Raw genomic sequence first — 16,348 nt, 5'->3', positions numbered from 1 at the left:
CTCGCGATACAGATTATAACATGTTTCTTCACGAGATATCAGCGATAACCAAGGGTAACCACGTGACGTGACCCGCGCTGTTCATGGTTTTCGGAGCATCACGTGACCAGTGGAGGCTTCAGTCATTTGTGGACCTCATGGATCACAATGGTGGATCGGTGGAGGCCCTGTCGTCATTTTGAAATGCAAAATTTAGTGTTTGTGTGTCCTGTGGTCGATGTGTTCGAAAGTTAATTATCAAATCTTAACCAAACTCTTCTGGAGGACGAATCGTGTGAGAAGGTAAAGGGTGGATGTACTTTATTAATTTCACCCTCACCCCTCACTCCTCACCTCTCACCTCTCATCCCTCATCCCTCACCACCACCACCACCACCATATATATATTATATCATGTTTTTTCTTGAGTTCCCATGTTCCTTTTGTGCTTTGTTTAATACCACTCACAACAATATCCATTTGTATTAACACATCCTCTGTCCTTGTATTTTTAGGCCTCTTCAGTCTTCACCAAACAATATCGACATTTCCCTGCACTTGCCAAACAAAAAGCAGGGTTTGGCATTTGGTTGCGTACGTGTGTGCGTGTGTCTGCATTTAAAAAATTCATTTTCTTGGCAACCGTTGGTCTGATTGACACAATTTTACCAGAAGAGTGCCTCTGCCTGCAGAATTATTTTTATTCATAATTATGACGTCATAGGTCACGTGGTATGGACGCCATCTTGGAAAAACGTTCCACCTCTATCTCCCTCACCACTCAATGCAAAAAAATTGAAACATGGCTCATTGTCAAGTACTCTCAATGGGGAATAAGATATGTTGATGATTATGTCATTGGTGCCTCAATTATGACGTCATAATTAGACAGGTACAACGCTTGATTCGATCAGTATGAATTTTATTTCTCTGCAATTATTGGTCCGATTGACGTGAAATTTTCACCACAGGAGCACCTCCTCCTGTAGAATATTTTAATGATAATCATGATGTCATAGGTCATGTGGTACAGGTTCCGTCTTGGGAAAATCAAAAAAGTTGCACCTCCATATCTCCAAAAACGTGCTGCATTACTGTGCTGGGTAAGTATTCCAGATGAATATCATTTGTTCCAAAACTGCTGAACAGGCTCAGATTTTATATCAATATCAAAACATTTGTACATTTTATATGTCGCCAAATCAAAATGTACATCAACATGGAATACAATGACAGTATTGGCTGAAGAACCTGCAACATGTACAATTTATTTTTGGGGTGGGGGGGGGGTGTCAAATGGTGCGCGTTTGTGTGAGATGCTGTAACTGATTTAGACAAAGGATAAGGTCTCAAGTACAGAGGTAGTTTACATGTCGGTACTGTGTGGGATCAAGGGACTCATGGAGGAGCAAACATCAGCAAGAGTGGTATGTTTACTGCCTCTTTTAAGGATCACCCACCATGAACTGTACTCTCTTGTTGGCTGATGGAAGGATTTCTGTCGTGTGCAGCCGGAATCAGAACAGCCGACTGTGCTCGGGTGTGACATGAAGGTTGAAGCGCTGGAAGGATTTCCTGACATTCTACAGATAAAAATTGAGGATGTGGACTCCTTTGGTCTGGAAGAGGAGGAAAGTGACCAGCTGAATGGTGAGTTATATGATCTTCACTTCTAATTGGATCTGTGTTTGTTTAGTTTAAAATGTTGTTTTATTTTTGTACACGAATGATAGAGGCTCGTGAAATACCAAAAGCTGAATGGAAAAGGGGAAACAATAACAGCAGGGTATAATGACACATCGGTATGAACAAGATGCACACAAGTTGAATGAAACACCAGAAGAAGAGGAAGTTGAAAGCCGGGATTAAACAGAAAAGTAACAAAACGACCAACTAACAAATGAAGAGGTGAGGGAGAAGGGGGAAAATTCGAATCACTGGAAAAAGGGATTGTTTTGGAATGCAATCACTTTTTCCAAGTGAGACTTGCCAGAATTGAAGGACATGTTCCACATCTTTTCGCAGCTTGTAATTCCATCAATGTCTGAAGAGAGGGAAGAGGCTGCTACTTTTCTCTCTGAAAGATGCTACGGTGTAGGGTGGAGTCATCAGCAAAAAGATAATGAGGAATTTTTGGAGAGTCAGAGAGAATGTTTGTGAAGAATAGGACTGGGCCCAACACACTGCCTTGGGGCACTCCAGCCTTGACAGAGAGAGAAGTTAAAGGATTCTGTCGGAAGGCACATGTTTGCTACTAGAGTAGAGGAAGTCGGTAAGCCCTGTGTCGAGGTGGCCTTGGATTCCATGGCGTGAGACTTTGAAGAGCAAAATGGTATGTCAGGCTGGGTATGAAGCTTGAGATATGTCTGGAGAGATGACCATGATCTCTTGTGTGACATTGAGGACCTCCATCCTGAGTTATTGCCTGGTGTGTGCTTCATGCTGAGAGTGCTGGGCTTGGGATCGTTGGGTTCTGAGTTCAAATCTGCTTTGCTGTTCAATTAATACCAGGTGGGGTTGACCCAACCTGTCATCCTTCTGAGGTCGGCAAAATGAGTACCAGCTTGCTGGTATTCTTTGTTCGTAGTCGCGATCTGTCCAGGGTTGTGCCCAATAGCCAAGAAAACTGCTTCGGCAGCACCAACGCTCTGTACAGAGTAAGGTCCCAAAGGATGGAGCCTGAGTTGGGAGAGCAGAAGCAGCGTGTTCAGGTTTGAGGGACCCGGTTTGAATCTGAACTTTTAAACGAGTTACTCTGTATTTTGAGTCATGGGTTTATCCTCCAGTGAACGACAATTTCTCTCATGAGGTCAACAGCACACGCTGAAATGGCCCCATGGTGTATAATTAGTAAAACCATCGCATGATGTTAGATTATTCATGCATTCACATTCGCCTCTGCTTGAGAGAATTGGTCTCCGGTGCTCTCATGCTGTTGTTTGGGAGTCCGAGTCCGTTACAATTCACTTGTGTTAAAAGCCCAAATATCATCTCTCACCTGTCATTGGAGGAAACACCCAATTGGCTCACACCTTGGCAATCATTCCCAGCTGCAAATTGGATGAGATAGTTCGTCAACCCTCGGCTATTCTAGTCAAAGAAAGATGAATAAAGCAACGAAGATAAGCCACACAAGATACGTCCTTTGCTGTTTCCAGCTCTACCTGAACTCTTCAACAGCTGCAGCCATTATGAGGGAGCAAAAATATGAAAACTCCAATGCTCCAACCTCACCTCAGCTGTTGGACTGGTTTTATTTCTTATTGGTGAATCATCAACAGCATAGATGGAACCCTGGTTCTGTGGAGGAACTCAGGAACTGATGCAGATTTGATTAGGATTAAAAAAAATTGCTTATGCTTTTGGAATAAACTTGCTGACTCTTTGTGAAAGACACCATGGGATCATAAATGTGCATTAACTAATGCGAGCCAGTGTTCAAAATAAGTGTTGGCCCAGGTGCCAATGTCCACCAAAAGCTTTGTCGGGCCACTAAAACTCCAGCCAAGGTGGCCCACATGGCCACTTTTATCAAAATCTTCAAGATATGCAATGCTTACATATGAGAGATGTGGTGTATTTCCCGCTCTTTGGCCATGCACTGGCTTGCTCCAACAATACAGAATGGAACTTTGTAATAGAAGCAAGGCTGCACTTGCAGCGTGCACGCACCGCATTGTTGGCCGCATGCGAGATCTATCTCGAGCATGCATGTGGTGCAACTGTGCAATGAACAGCAATTATAAGCAGGGATTCATCGAATTTTTTATTCCCACGCTTTTGAAGAAAAGCGGGAATATTATGATTGTATCCGCCGTCCGTCCGTCAGTCTTACCCTATAATCCTCCTACACCGTTTGAAATAGGAACTTGAAACTTTGGGATATTTTTGATATGACCCCCTCGGGGCCAGGCCAGAGGGGTTGGAGTCATGGGGGTCGATAAAAAAAAATTGTGTTTAGCTTTTTAAATCAAACGTACTCATGAGTTGTACATTTAACAACATTTTTTAAACACATAATGATTGGGGGGTCGTGGGTGCTCTGCGTATAGGGGGTCAAAATAGCTCCTCCTACACTGTTTGAGATAGGAACTTGAAGCTTTGGGACATAGTAGATATATGTATGGGGAAGTGCACAACACTGTCGTATTTTTGATATAACCCCAAGGGGCCGGGCCAGAGGGGGTGTGGTTGTGGGGGCTGATTTTTATTCCCGCGCTTTCGAAGAAAATCGGGAATATTGTGATTGTCACCGTCCGTCCATCCGTACGTCCGTACGTCCGTCTGTCTTACCCTGTAATCCTCCTATACCGTTTGAAATCGGAACTTGAAACTTTGGGACATAGTAGATATATGTCTGGGGAAGTGCACACACAACACTCGGATTTTGATATGACCCCGAGGGGCCGGGCCAGAGGGGTTGGGGTCATGGGGGGTCGATTAAAAAACAAAAATTGTCTTGTAGCTTTTTAAATCAAACATATTCATGAGATACATTTTACAACATTTTTTTTAAACACATGATGATCAGAGGATGCTTGGGGGGTAGTAGGTGCTGAGGCCTAAGTGACATTTGCTCCACGGCGTGGATACAGCGGCCATACGCCCTCTAAATTGACAAACGTGAGGTGGCCGCAGAGTTTCTGAGGTGGCCTCAGAGTGTCCCTATGCTGTTTGGCTATATTTTACAGGCCGTAAAGTCGCCGTGGAATTGTAACGCGGAGTTATAACTTTTTTAATTTGTACGTTCGCTGTAGCAATTAGACAAGCCGAAACAAAAGAACTGGTAAAAAAAAAAACACTCATTACCGTCCGTCTGGCCGCACGTTCGCCTTAGGGCCCCCCTGCGGTGGCCTTGCGGGCACCTTGCGTCTGCCTTGAAAATTATATTGCCGCCGCAGGAACGCCCTAACTTCACCGTGCGACATCAAATCAAAGACCGTACGGCACCCCCACGTTTTCGGTCTCCACTATTTATAAATACGCCACGCGGCTCTCCGAAAAATAAAAACATATATGACTGCTACATTGTGTGACCGTGGAAATACTGCGGCCACCGTATAATTGCTAGTGGCCGTAGATTTTGGAGACCCCACGGCCGCCATGGCAAATGTGAGCTTGGCCTTAGCGGATAGGGGGTCAAAATAACTCCTCCTACACCGTTTGAGATAGGAACTTGAAACTTTGGGACACAGTAGATATATGTATGGGGAAGTGCACAACACTGTCGGATTTTTATACGACCCCAAGGGGCCCGGCCAGAGGGGGTGGGGTCATGGGGGCTGATTTTTTTTATTTTAAGTGTATTTACCATTGTACATGGTAAATTCTTTAATAAAGAACTTACTTATCTGGCCCTCATGAGTGACAAAGTCACAGGTATTACTGTAATTATCTGATTGATCATGAACAATTATTATAATTAATATTATACACAGTTCATTCCGATGATTAAATTGCTGGACAGTTAAATTAATGTTTCATGACATTTTGACATGCTTGCAATGTCTCCTGATTTAGTAAACATCGTAAGTCTTTGGTCATAAAGAACATCAAATAGAAAAGAATAGGCAATCCATTTTGCAAGATAAAATTTCACCTTGCAATAATGGGACAAAGCAGTGCGTATAAGGAATATGCGATGGTTTGCCATCGACAACGTCGTTCTAATTAAAATTTGATTCTCGACCTGAGTACCTGCAGAAATGGTTTTGGATGAATGAAAAAAAACTAGCTGAGAAAACCACCTCTTCTTCCTCTTTGCTCATTTGTTCTCCTTGGTTCTATTTTTGTTACATCTTATAAGATATAATGTCATAATTTATAAACTGGTTTTCGTGCACTTAAATTTTGAAATCCAAGTATATCAGTTTTCATAATCATCATGGAGAGCATTACTTACCGACACGAGTTGAGAAAACCTTCCATCACAAGCCTCTGTTGGGGTAGTTGTTCACTTTTGAACTGTTAGCATTTTCGAAGTACAAATTTAGTTTTGTGTTTTGTGTTGTCTTTTTTTCACCATGCATGAGCACCTGTGTACCAGTTATGTGAACCCATGGATGTCGTGTCAGAAATCATTGTATCGTGCACGACTTCTTCTAAGCTGTCTAGTTTTTGGAGAGACTGGAACGAGCCATTTGATCACATGGTGCTGAGACTCCATCTCAGAGAAGAAGTGCACTGAGGTTTCCATCATATGGTGTTATTTACAAAATGAATCGAATCTGAAAAAGAAACGAGCAGAAAAAAATATTGCCAATTGTATGTGACACAAGACTGCCCGCATTTAATAAAAGTTACTTTTTCCAGATTTATTTGTGAAGGTGGAAGTGAAAACCGACCATGACATTAATGTCAGTCTTGTCAGGTCAGGTCAGGTGTGGGTGCATGCACCTGAGCAGCGCATCGCTGTGTCAACTTTCTGCCGGTACTTCAGGGGCCGACATCTGGCCAACCCCCAGGCAGATGCCTTGCCCATCCCCATCTCCTTTAGATGATGATCAATCTGCTGCAACCAGGAGACACCTCGTCGGCCCATTGGCCTTCTCCACTCACGAGGCTCTCTCGCTGAAATAATCGGGTGAGTAGGATCAGCATCAGGAAAACGAGCCACACGTCCATCCAGCCAAAGCTAACGCTCATGGACAATGCAGGTAACAAATCTCATTTCAGTCTCTCTCAGCAACCGCTCACTGGGTACAGAGTCTGACGAGCGATAGTCAAGGATGCTCTGAAGAGACTCTGCACCAAAGGAAATGTCTCGGTCTCAGATCCCTGGTCCAAGTCCAAGTATCACATCCATAGATCAAGACTGGAAGCACCAACGACCTGAAGACTTGGACTTTCATCCTCAGGTACTGACAGTGCCACACCCCATGATCCGGTGTTTCCATGACTTCCCAGGCCTGACCCAGAAGTGTGTTGACCTCTGGCTCACAGCCAGCAGAGACATGAATATCACCACCAAGATACGTGAATCTCTCAGCCTGGTGTTGGCTTAGTGGTTAGGTCCTGAGTTCAAGCCCCGTTGGCCGCTGAATTAATACACCAGGAGGTTGAATTTGCTTGTCATCCTTCCGAGGTCAGCAAAATGAGTACCAGGGCACTAGTAAGGGGGACACTGCATCAGCAGCATAGCTGCGTCCCAACCAATGATGCAACCAGCAGCCATAAGGCTGCACTCGAAAGAGGGAGAGAGAGAGGGTGAATCTCTCCGTGACCTCACCATCCTCACCACAAACAGGTCCGGACAACATAGCAGCATCCAATATGTCATTGAAAGCCTGAATATTAGATTTGACCCAGGAAACATGTAATCCCTGTGGCTCCGATTCCATTCAGCACCTCGAGGGCCCCTAAAAGGATATCTTGCGTCTCCACAAAAATGACTGCATCATCTGCGAAATCAAGGTCAGATCTTGACATTTCCAAACGAGAACTATGTTGTCGATGGCACACCATCGCACATTCCCGCGCGCACTGCTTTGTCCCATTAGCGCGAGGTGAAATTTTATCTTGCGAAATGGATTGACTATTCTTTTCTATTTGATGTGATTCATGACCAAAGACTTACTATGTTTACTAAATCAGAAGACATTGCAAGCATGTCAACATTTCATGAAACATTAATTTAACACTGTCCAGCAATATAGAAATGCGCATCAATTTATGCATAGGAATGAACTGTGTATAATATTAATTATAAATATTCATAATCAATTAGATAAATGCAGTAAAACCTGTGACTGTTTGTCACTCATGGGGGCCACATAAGTAAGTTCTTGATAAAAGAATTTACCATGTACAATAGTAAATCCACTTTAAAAATATCAGCCCCCATGACCCCACCCCCTCTGGCCCTATCAGGGGTCATATCAAAAATCCGACAGTTGTCCACTTCCACCATACATATATCTACTATATCCCAAAGTTTCAAGTTCCTATCTCAAACGGGGTGGGAGGAGCTATTTTGACCCCCGATCCGCTAAGCACCCCCTCCCCCCCCCCCAAGCACCCTCTGATCATCATGTCTTTAAAAAAATATGTTGTTAAATGTATAACTCATGAACATGTTTGATTTAAAAAGCCAAAAGATTTTTTTTTTTTTTAAATCGACCCCCATGACCCCAACCCCTCTGGCCCACCCCAAGGTCATATCAAAAATCCGAAAGTGTTGTGCACTTCCCCATACATATATCTACTGTGTCCCAAAGTTTCAAGTTCCTATTTCAAACGGTGTGCAAGGAGTTACAGGGTAAGACAGACGGACGGACGGAGGGCGGAGACAATCACAATATTCCCGCTTTTCTTAGAAAGCGCGGGAATAACAATGCACCGCAACTTGATCTCTCCCATATCCTCCCCAGAATTCAGTCCATACAAGTGCTGAAGATTGTGGGGACCAGTACACACCCCCTGACGAACTCCAGTAAGAACTGGAAATAAATTAGAGATGGTATCACCACATCTCACAGCATTCTCAGTCCCAGAGTTTCGTTCAGACATCAGATTGATCAGTTTTGGTGGTACCCCATAAAGACCAAGAATCCTCCAGAGGTCATCCCAATTCACTGAATTCAAACATTCACAGAGATCAACATCGGCTGCAAGCAGCCCCTGCCAAAACTCTCTTCTGCGTTTGGTGAGGACCGCCAAGAGCAAGGACACCGTCAATCATTGACCTCTTTTGTGTAAAACCAGACTGCTCTGGACGGTGGTGCTCAAGCAGATGGTGGTGAACCCTGTCCAGAATTATCCAGACAAAGATCTTTTCCGGCACTGAGAGCAGCGTCACCCCTCGGAAGCGGTTGCGATCTTGGCAATCACCCTTCCCTTTCCAGAGAGGGACAAGGCCCCTCTTCCAGTCAGTTGGAATGATGCCTGTGTTCCAGGCAGAGCACAGAACTGCATGCAACGACACAGGTACAGCATTTTCACGAGCCTTGAGAAGTTCAGCAAGGATACCATAGATCCCAGGAGCTTTTCCCCATTTGAATCGGTTCATCACTCTGTGTTTCCCCAAACGATGGTGGACCACAGTTGGTGGAGGGTCAGCAAAAGGGAAAGTAACACTCCTGACATTCAACTTGACAATTGGTGGATCAGCCTGGTACAGCCGCTGAAAGTAATCGGCCCAGCGGGCCTTCACTTCGAACTCTTCTGTCAAGAGCCCGCCACCATCTGCTCAAACTGCAGTACACTGAGGGATGGGCTTGGAGGAACGCAATGCGTGAATTCCCCTGTAAGTAGGATGAGAATCACTTGACCACAGGTGATGCTCTACCCCTTCACAGATTTCTCGCATATAGCCCTCCTTGTCTACCCTAAGTGCACATGTAGTTTTATGCCTTGGCTCCCTGAACAGCTCAGCTTTGCCATTCAGCCTGGCCCTGTGACCCTGTTTAGTGGTATCCAGTGTCCCTTGAGAGACAAAATTCCTCTTCGACCTCCGGTGAGTTCCAAGACACCCACCAGAAACATCAAGGATGGTGGTCTTGAAGACACTCCACAACTCTTCAGGATCCGCCAATGCATGCAGACTCCCCAAATCCCCACTCAGCTTGTTCGCAAACTCCTTGGCTAATTTCTCATCCTTGAGCTTGCCAAGGCTGAGATGGTACCATTCTCCTGGATTTGAGCTGCAACTTTAGAGTTGTGACAACAAGCCTGTGGTCAGTATTGAGTAACTGAGCACTCTGGCAGACACTGCAGTTCTGGATCATCCTCCAGCAATCTCCTTTGCCACACCACCAGCGTTGAAATATCACGTCCAGCGATGAGCCGATGGGCACTGAAACCATGAACCAGCCACCCTAAATCCATGACTTCTTTCAAAGTCAAGGAACTTAGTACTATTCTGGTTCACAATTCCAAACCCATGGGGACCAACACATGTCTCATAACCATCCCTATCAGTTCCAGTCAATGCATTGAAATCCCCCAAGACGACAAGTGCATCTCGCCTGGGGCACTGCTCAATCACACACTTGAGCGTGGTGTAGAATGCATCCTTCACAGTGAGATCACTCGCCTCAGTCAGAGCATATCCACAGACCAGGGAAATGACACCCGAAGGTTTTGCCCGAATCCTTTCATCCGGGGAGCTGCACTGGAAGTACTCCCATAGAATGGGCTTTCAGATTTTTTTTATGCTTTTTGTGCATTTTGTGGAATGAATGGTTTTTACGGTGGTCGGAGTGCAAATCTTGCCAACAACCTCCTCATATAAAGATTACCCAACTGCAGGAGAACGTCCGCAGACACAGTTGGGCACGAGATATGGATGGCCATTTGCTCGTCAGGAGCTCCTCTGCCCTTTGACAGGTTTTGTTTTTCATCCTGCTGGGTGTCCATATCATACACCCTCCTCACCATGAAACTAGGTGAGGGAGACTGTTTCGTCGCCGACAACCCAACCCTGGAACAGGTTAGTGCAGATTTACAGGATACCTATAGCAAGTCACATATCTAACCTGACCTGACAATGTCGGTCTGTATACACGAGAACCCAATGACTGAAGCTTCTTCCTTCAAGAGACATCTCCATGAAGGTTTCTGTCAATGCCTCTTCATGTTTCAGACATTTTGATAATGTACTCTGTTGTGAAGAAAAATGAAAAACCCAAAGTTTTGATTTCATTGCTTTGAGAAATAACCACGATGGTGGATAAACTTCTCAAACATCCATTATCCCTTTCATCTTTTGGTGAAATAAAATAGCCAACAATAATGTACCTTGTTTTATCCTGATATCCTAAATTTGACCGATCATCAATTCTCAATGGGCTTTAAATGGACACTTTTTGTTGATTTATTTTACATGTTTGCAAATGAACTTGTCTTGTGGAAGAGTGTGGATGACAGAAAAAAATGGCAACAAATTGACAAACAATTTTGGATCTCTTCAACTTGGAGGATATTTTCACTTCATTTTTGCAATCTTGGTATTTGGTCATTTTCTTGACTTGTGTGTTGTTTCGGCAAAAATCGTTGTGTTCTGAAACGTGCTGGTGTGCATGGACGTGTGCGTGCATGCGCTCACACATATATATATATATATATATATATATATATATATATATATATATATATATATCTCTTCTCTCTTCTCTCTTCTCTCTTCTCTCTTCTCTCTTCTCTCTTCTCTCTTCTCTCTTCTCTCTTCTCTCTTCTCTCTTCTCTCTTCTCTCTTCTCTCTTCTCTCTTCTCTCTTCTCTCTTCTCTCTTCTCTCTTCTCTCTTCTCTCTTCTCTCTTCTCTCTTCTCTCTTCTCTCTTCTCTCTTCTCTCTTCTCTCTTCTCTCTTCTCTCTCCTGCAGTAAAGTGATGATGGTATGCATATATCAAGAAAAATGGACAAAAGAGAACATATTTAGAAATAGAGTAATTGCAAATTCAATTACAGAATTTCAGAGGGGATTGAATTACATAATACATAGATTCGCAGGAAATAATAAGTTACATGGAAGAATTACATTATACACCTTTCTAGTGGTTTTCAACTCATTTTTCTCACATTTCATAACTTACCGGTTGCAGTGGGAGTCGAGAAGGAGGTAGGGGAATGGGTGTGGTGGGAGTCCAGAGGGGTTGGGGTGGGAGGAGGGCCCCCCTTTTCCCAGCAACGCCGGGTACATTTGCTGATGTTAAATAAGGTGGTGTATATGGGTGGTACTGTCAAGGTAGTTTTGGCCACCTTGAGACAGAACTTTTAATTCACTTTAAGCTGTTTGTTCAGAAACAAATAAATGACAAGCTTGTGCATAAAGAAGCTTAGCTTGGAGCGGTCGCAAGCAAAAACATAATTTTACAAAGAGTACATTGAGTATATATGTGATCTCACCAGGGCGTGGCTAATACATCAAAGGAAATTAACAGATGGAACTTTGTAAGGTTAAAATCACAAACACAGGATGAGAAACTGTCTCTTACCGGTGCTTGCATCAGATTCTCTGGGTGAGAGGAGGAAAGAGGATGTGATTTCTTGCCCTGGCCATCTGGGCCAGCGAATCAATAGATAAGGTTTTTCAAGGTCTTTTACGACAACGAAGGAATGTGTACAATGCCTCCCGACTAGCTTTCCTCGCATATATTTATTAAATTCTTTCTTAAAGCACGAACAAAAGCAAATTGGCATTTTACCTCATTATAAATTCAATGAACAATTCTGTTTCCCACATTATATAAGACTAGTAAAGGTGCCCGTCTTCGATGGGCATCACTGGCAACATATGGTAAAAGACAGATAGCATGAATGTATTTTAAACAATAAATTATATCATTTTTATCCATTGATTATCATTCAGGTTTTCCCCTTTGACTGTCCCGCAGTAGCTCCACTTCCATGACATTACCACGTAGTTTAGTGACTACACAACGTGTACCATTCGTGAGTTCCAGAGGATCCATAGAGCGCATTAAAATTACAGGGCACCCTACTTTAAAGTTATCCAAAAGGCCGGATCAGTTTCGTCTCCGTATTCATATGTTGTAGAATTTAGCTGATTCTGAAACTGTGAACAGCATGTCGATCGGATGGTTCTGTGATTTTCTGCGGTAGTAAACAGAAGTACGACTTAAGCCTGTACGCCACTATGTGGAGACCCGAGGACCTAATATTTCACAACAAACTAAAAACTCACAAAATATGAAGATATTTTAAATAACAATTTATTATAATATCAATTAAATATCATTTTTATCCATCGATAATATGAATTGTTCTGTACAGCTATAGTTGTTCTCCTGGGATCTGCGCATCCACCCACAATCTATGTTCTAATGAAGTGCAGTCGGAATAATAAAAGTCGGATGAACATGAACTGTTTAACGACCATAATGATCAAAACCAATTTTGAGCGGCCTCTTAAGGAAGACAATAATATCATTACTATATATGTCAAAGCTTGTTTCATTTCATGCAGTAACAAAAATCTGATGGTGGAACAAAAAAGGGGCGTGCCAAAATATTAATATAGATCATCATCAAAACGAATTTTGAGGAGCCTCTTAAGGAAGACAATAATATCATTACGATATCATATGTCAAAGCTTGTTTCATTTCATGCAGTTACAAAAATCTGGTGGAACAAAAAAAGGGGCGTGCCGAAATATTAATATAATTTCATATCATGCAGTAACAAAAATCTGATGGTGGAACAAAAAAGGGGGCGTGCCAAAATATTAATATAGATAATAATCAAAACCAATTTTGAGGGGCCTCTTAAGGAAGACAATAATATCATTACGATATCATATGTCAAAGCTTGTTTCATTTCATGCAGTTACAAAAATCTGGTGGAACAAAAAAAGGGGCGTGCCGAAATATTAATATAATTTCATATCATGCAGTAACAAAAATCTGATGGTGGAACAAAAAAGGGGGCGTGCCAAAATATTAATATAGATAATCATCAAAACCAATTTTGAGGGGCCTCTTAAGGAAGACAATAATATCATTACTATATATGTCAAAGCTTGTTTCATTTCAGGCAGTAACAAAAATCTGATGGTGGAACAAAAAAAGGGGCGTGCCGAAATATTAATATAGATAATCATCAAAACGAATTTTGAGGGGCCTCTTAAGGAAGACAATAATATCATTACTATATATGTCAAAGCTTGTTTCATTTCATGCAATAACAAAAATCTGATGGTGGAACAAAAAAAGGGGCGTGCCGAAATATTAAGATAGATAATACAACATCGATAGCATGATGGTTCCAGATTTTTTTTTTGTTTTTTTTCAGCAATCTTTAAAATCACCTTTTTATTAGGACACTCCACCGAGATGACCTCATAAAGCCGGACCAAATGTCCGTCCGTCAACAATTTTTCTTTCCGATTTTGATGAAACTTAGTCTGTGGGTAGAGGTCGATGAGTGTTGCACAACGATATAACTTTTGTCCGGGTTCAAGATCAGGGTCAGTCACGCAAGTTATAAAAATCACCATTTTCAAAACCTATCTGGTCTGCCATTTGACAAGATATTCGGCAAATGTTTATTGATTATGATAGTAAAAAAAAAAATTATCTTGTATCGAACTGGACAGATTTTTGAACTTCCGTCCCGTTTGGCCGCCACGTAACCTGGAAGATGGTCAAAAACACCTTGCGGTACAAAAAACTTTTTACTTCCAATCTTGATGAAATTTGGTGTGTCGGTAGAGGTCGATCAGTGATACCCAACGACATATTTTTTTTCCCGGATTTGAGGTCAAGCAGGGTCGAGGTCACGAAAGTTGTGAAAGTCGCCATTTTCAAAACCTATCCAGTCTGTCATTTTAGGAGATATCTGGCAAGGGTTCATCGATTATGATAGTAAAAAACATTATAGACATGACTTTCACCCCCACGCGGGGGTAATTTTTAATATTGAAGTATGTATTTGAAAACTACTTGGGGTATTGTTTTCAATGAATTGTCGAATTAATTAAAGCAGTTTGTTTCACCCACATTTACAAAGCTGTCAATTTTCAGGAACAAACACGTGGCTCATCATTGATAATTGGATGAATTTACCCTAAATTATGGATATCATGGGAAGAACCAAAACTTGAACATAGAATAATGAATATTTACATCAAGAATATTTTTTTACTTTCATGCAGTGCAAATACAGTTGTACATGTTTGGTACGTTTGTCAGAATAATATTCCAAGTATTGCACAGAATCTGATTGTTTTTCACAGGAAATGTGATGTTATATTTACAGGTGGATCCAGTGAATCTCCAAGAGAGAATGCAGCGACTTGCAGGAACAGCTCAGACACACACCCGCAAGACCTGCCAACTGAAGCGATCAAGAGTACTTTTTACAGACAAGACAAACCGAATAATGAAATGTTTGCTGAGAATATTTTTCACAAAGGAAAGAAAGCTGAACAAACTTATGGAAAATCGTTCACTCATTCGTCCATGCTAAAATCACATGTGATAATTGATACTGCAGAACGCCCATACAAATGCATAATTTGTGGAAAATCATTAATTTCGTCATCTGTCCTTCAAACACACATGAAGATTCACAATGGAGAACGCCCATTCAAATGTCCACATTGTGGAAAATTTTTTATGCGTTCATTCAACCTAAAAACACACATGATGATTCACAATGGAGAACGCCCATACAAATGTACAAGTTGTGGAAAATCTTTTATTCGTTCATCCGACCTTAAAATACACTTGAGGATTCACAATGGTGAACGCCCATACAAATGCACAAGTTGTGGAAAATCTTTTATTTGTTCATCCGACTTTAAAAGGCACATGATGATTCACAATGATGAACGCCCATACAAATGCACAAGTTGTGGAAAATCTTTTATTCGTTCATCCTACCTTAAAACACACATGATGATTCACAATGGTGAACGCCCATTCAAATGTACAAGTTGTGGAAAATCTTTTATTCGTTCATCCGACCTTAAAATACACGTGAAGATTCACAATGGAGAACGCCCATTTAAATGTACAAGTTGTGGAAAATCTTTTGTTCGTTCATCTCACCTTAAAACGCACATGATGATTCACAATGGCGAACGCCCACACAAATGCAGAAGTTGTCGAAAATCTTTTATTCGTTTATCTCACCTTGAAACACACATGAAGATTCACAATGCTGAACACCCATACAAATGCACAATTTGTGGAAAATCTTTTATTGGTTCATCTCACCTTGAAACACACATGAAGAGTCACAATGGAGAACGCCCACACAAATGCACAATTTGTGGAAAAGCATTCATTTATTCATCTAACCTTAAAACACACATGATGATTCACAATGGAGAACGCCCATACAAATGCACAACTTGTGGAAAATCTTTTAATCAGTCATATCACCTTAAAAGGCACATGATGATTCACAAAAAAAACGATTCAATTGGATTATTAACTGCATAACGTTTGGTGGGGGTCAGCCAATCTTGATTCTCAGGAAATTTTGTGATAAATTTCATTGATTAGGTGTTTTTTGGGGGGGAAAATAGTGGTTCGAAAGAAAGCAAAGTTAGATGTTCACTAATTTTATCCCTCTTCGAGAGATGAATACAGATTTGTTCAAAATAAAGACCGTGCTGTTTATGCTCTATGTTATGAAGTGTTGTTTGCCACACATCACGTATACAATGACATTTTCAAACTAGAACTACGTTGTCGATGGCACACCATCGCATATTCTCGCGCGTACTGTTTTTTCCCATTAACGCAAGGTGAAATTTTCTCTTGCAAAATGAATCGACTATTATTTTCTATTTGATGTGCTTTATGACCAAAGACTTACTATGTTTACTAAATCAGAAGTCATTGCAAGCATGTCAACATTTCATGAAACATTAATTTAACACTGTCCAGCAATATAGAACTGT

The 16,348-nt window shown here is 41.8% G+C and overlaps 1 protein-coding gene across 4 annotated transcripts in view; it reads left to right on the top strand.

Annotated features, from left to right (window-relative positions):
* LOC147009382 (uncharacterized) overlaps positions 1 to 16,071 on the top strand; it is a 16,299-nt gene extending 228 nt beyond the window's left edge. The window contains exons 1-4 of one of the 4 annotated variants that reach the window (XM_085862041.1): positions 1 to 282; positions 495 to 573; positions 1,491 to 1,629; positions 14,695 to 16,071. The exon at positions 1 to 282 is cut by the window's left edge and continues 62 nt beyond it. In XM_085862041.1, coding sequence (XP_085718167.1) covers positions 218 to 282; positions 495 to 573; positions 1,491 to 1,629; positions 14,695 to 15,884 — 1,473 coding nt within the window. In that variant the 5' untranslated portion in view covers positions 1 to 217 and the 3' untranslated portion in view covers positions 15,885 to 16,071. Of the gene's footprint in view, positions 283 to 494; positions 1,083 to 1,490; positions 1,630 to 14,694 lie in introns of all 4 variants that reach the window. The other 3 variants (XM_085862043.1, XM_085862044.1, XM_085862042.1) reach the window with 3 other exon arrangements.
* The last annotated feature ends 277 nt before the right edge of the window (positions 16,072 to 16,348 follow it).

The sequence above is a fragment of the Eptatretus burgeri genome, chromosome 17, assembly GCF_056783735.1.
Source record: "Eptatretus burgeri isolate ZD-2024b chromosome 17, Ebu_testis_v1, whole genome shotgun sequence".
In the NCBI taxonomy this organism is placed as follows: Eukaryota; Metazoa; Chordata; class Myxini; order Myxiniformes; family Myxinidae; genus Eptatretus; species Eptatretus burgeri.
Note: the sequence above shows the minus strand (reverse complement) of the source record. Positions and strands in the feature narration are given on the sequence as shown.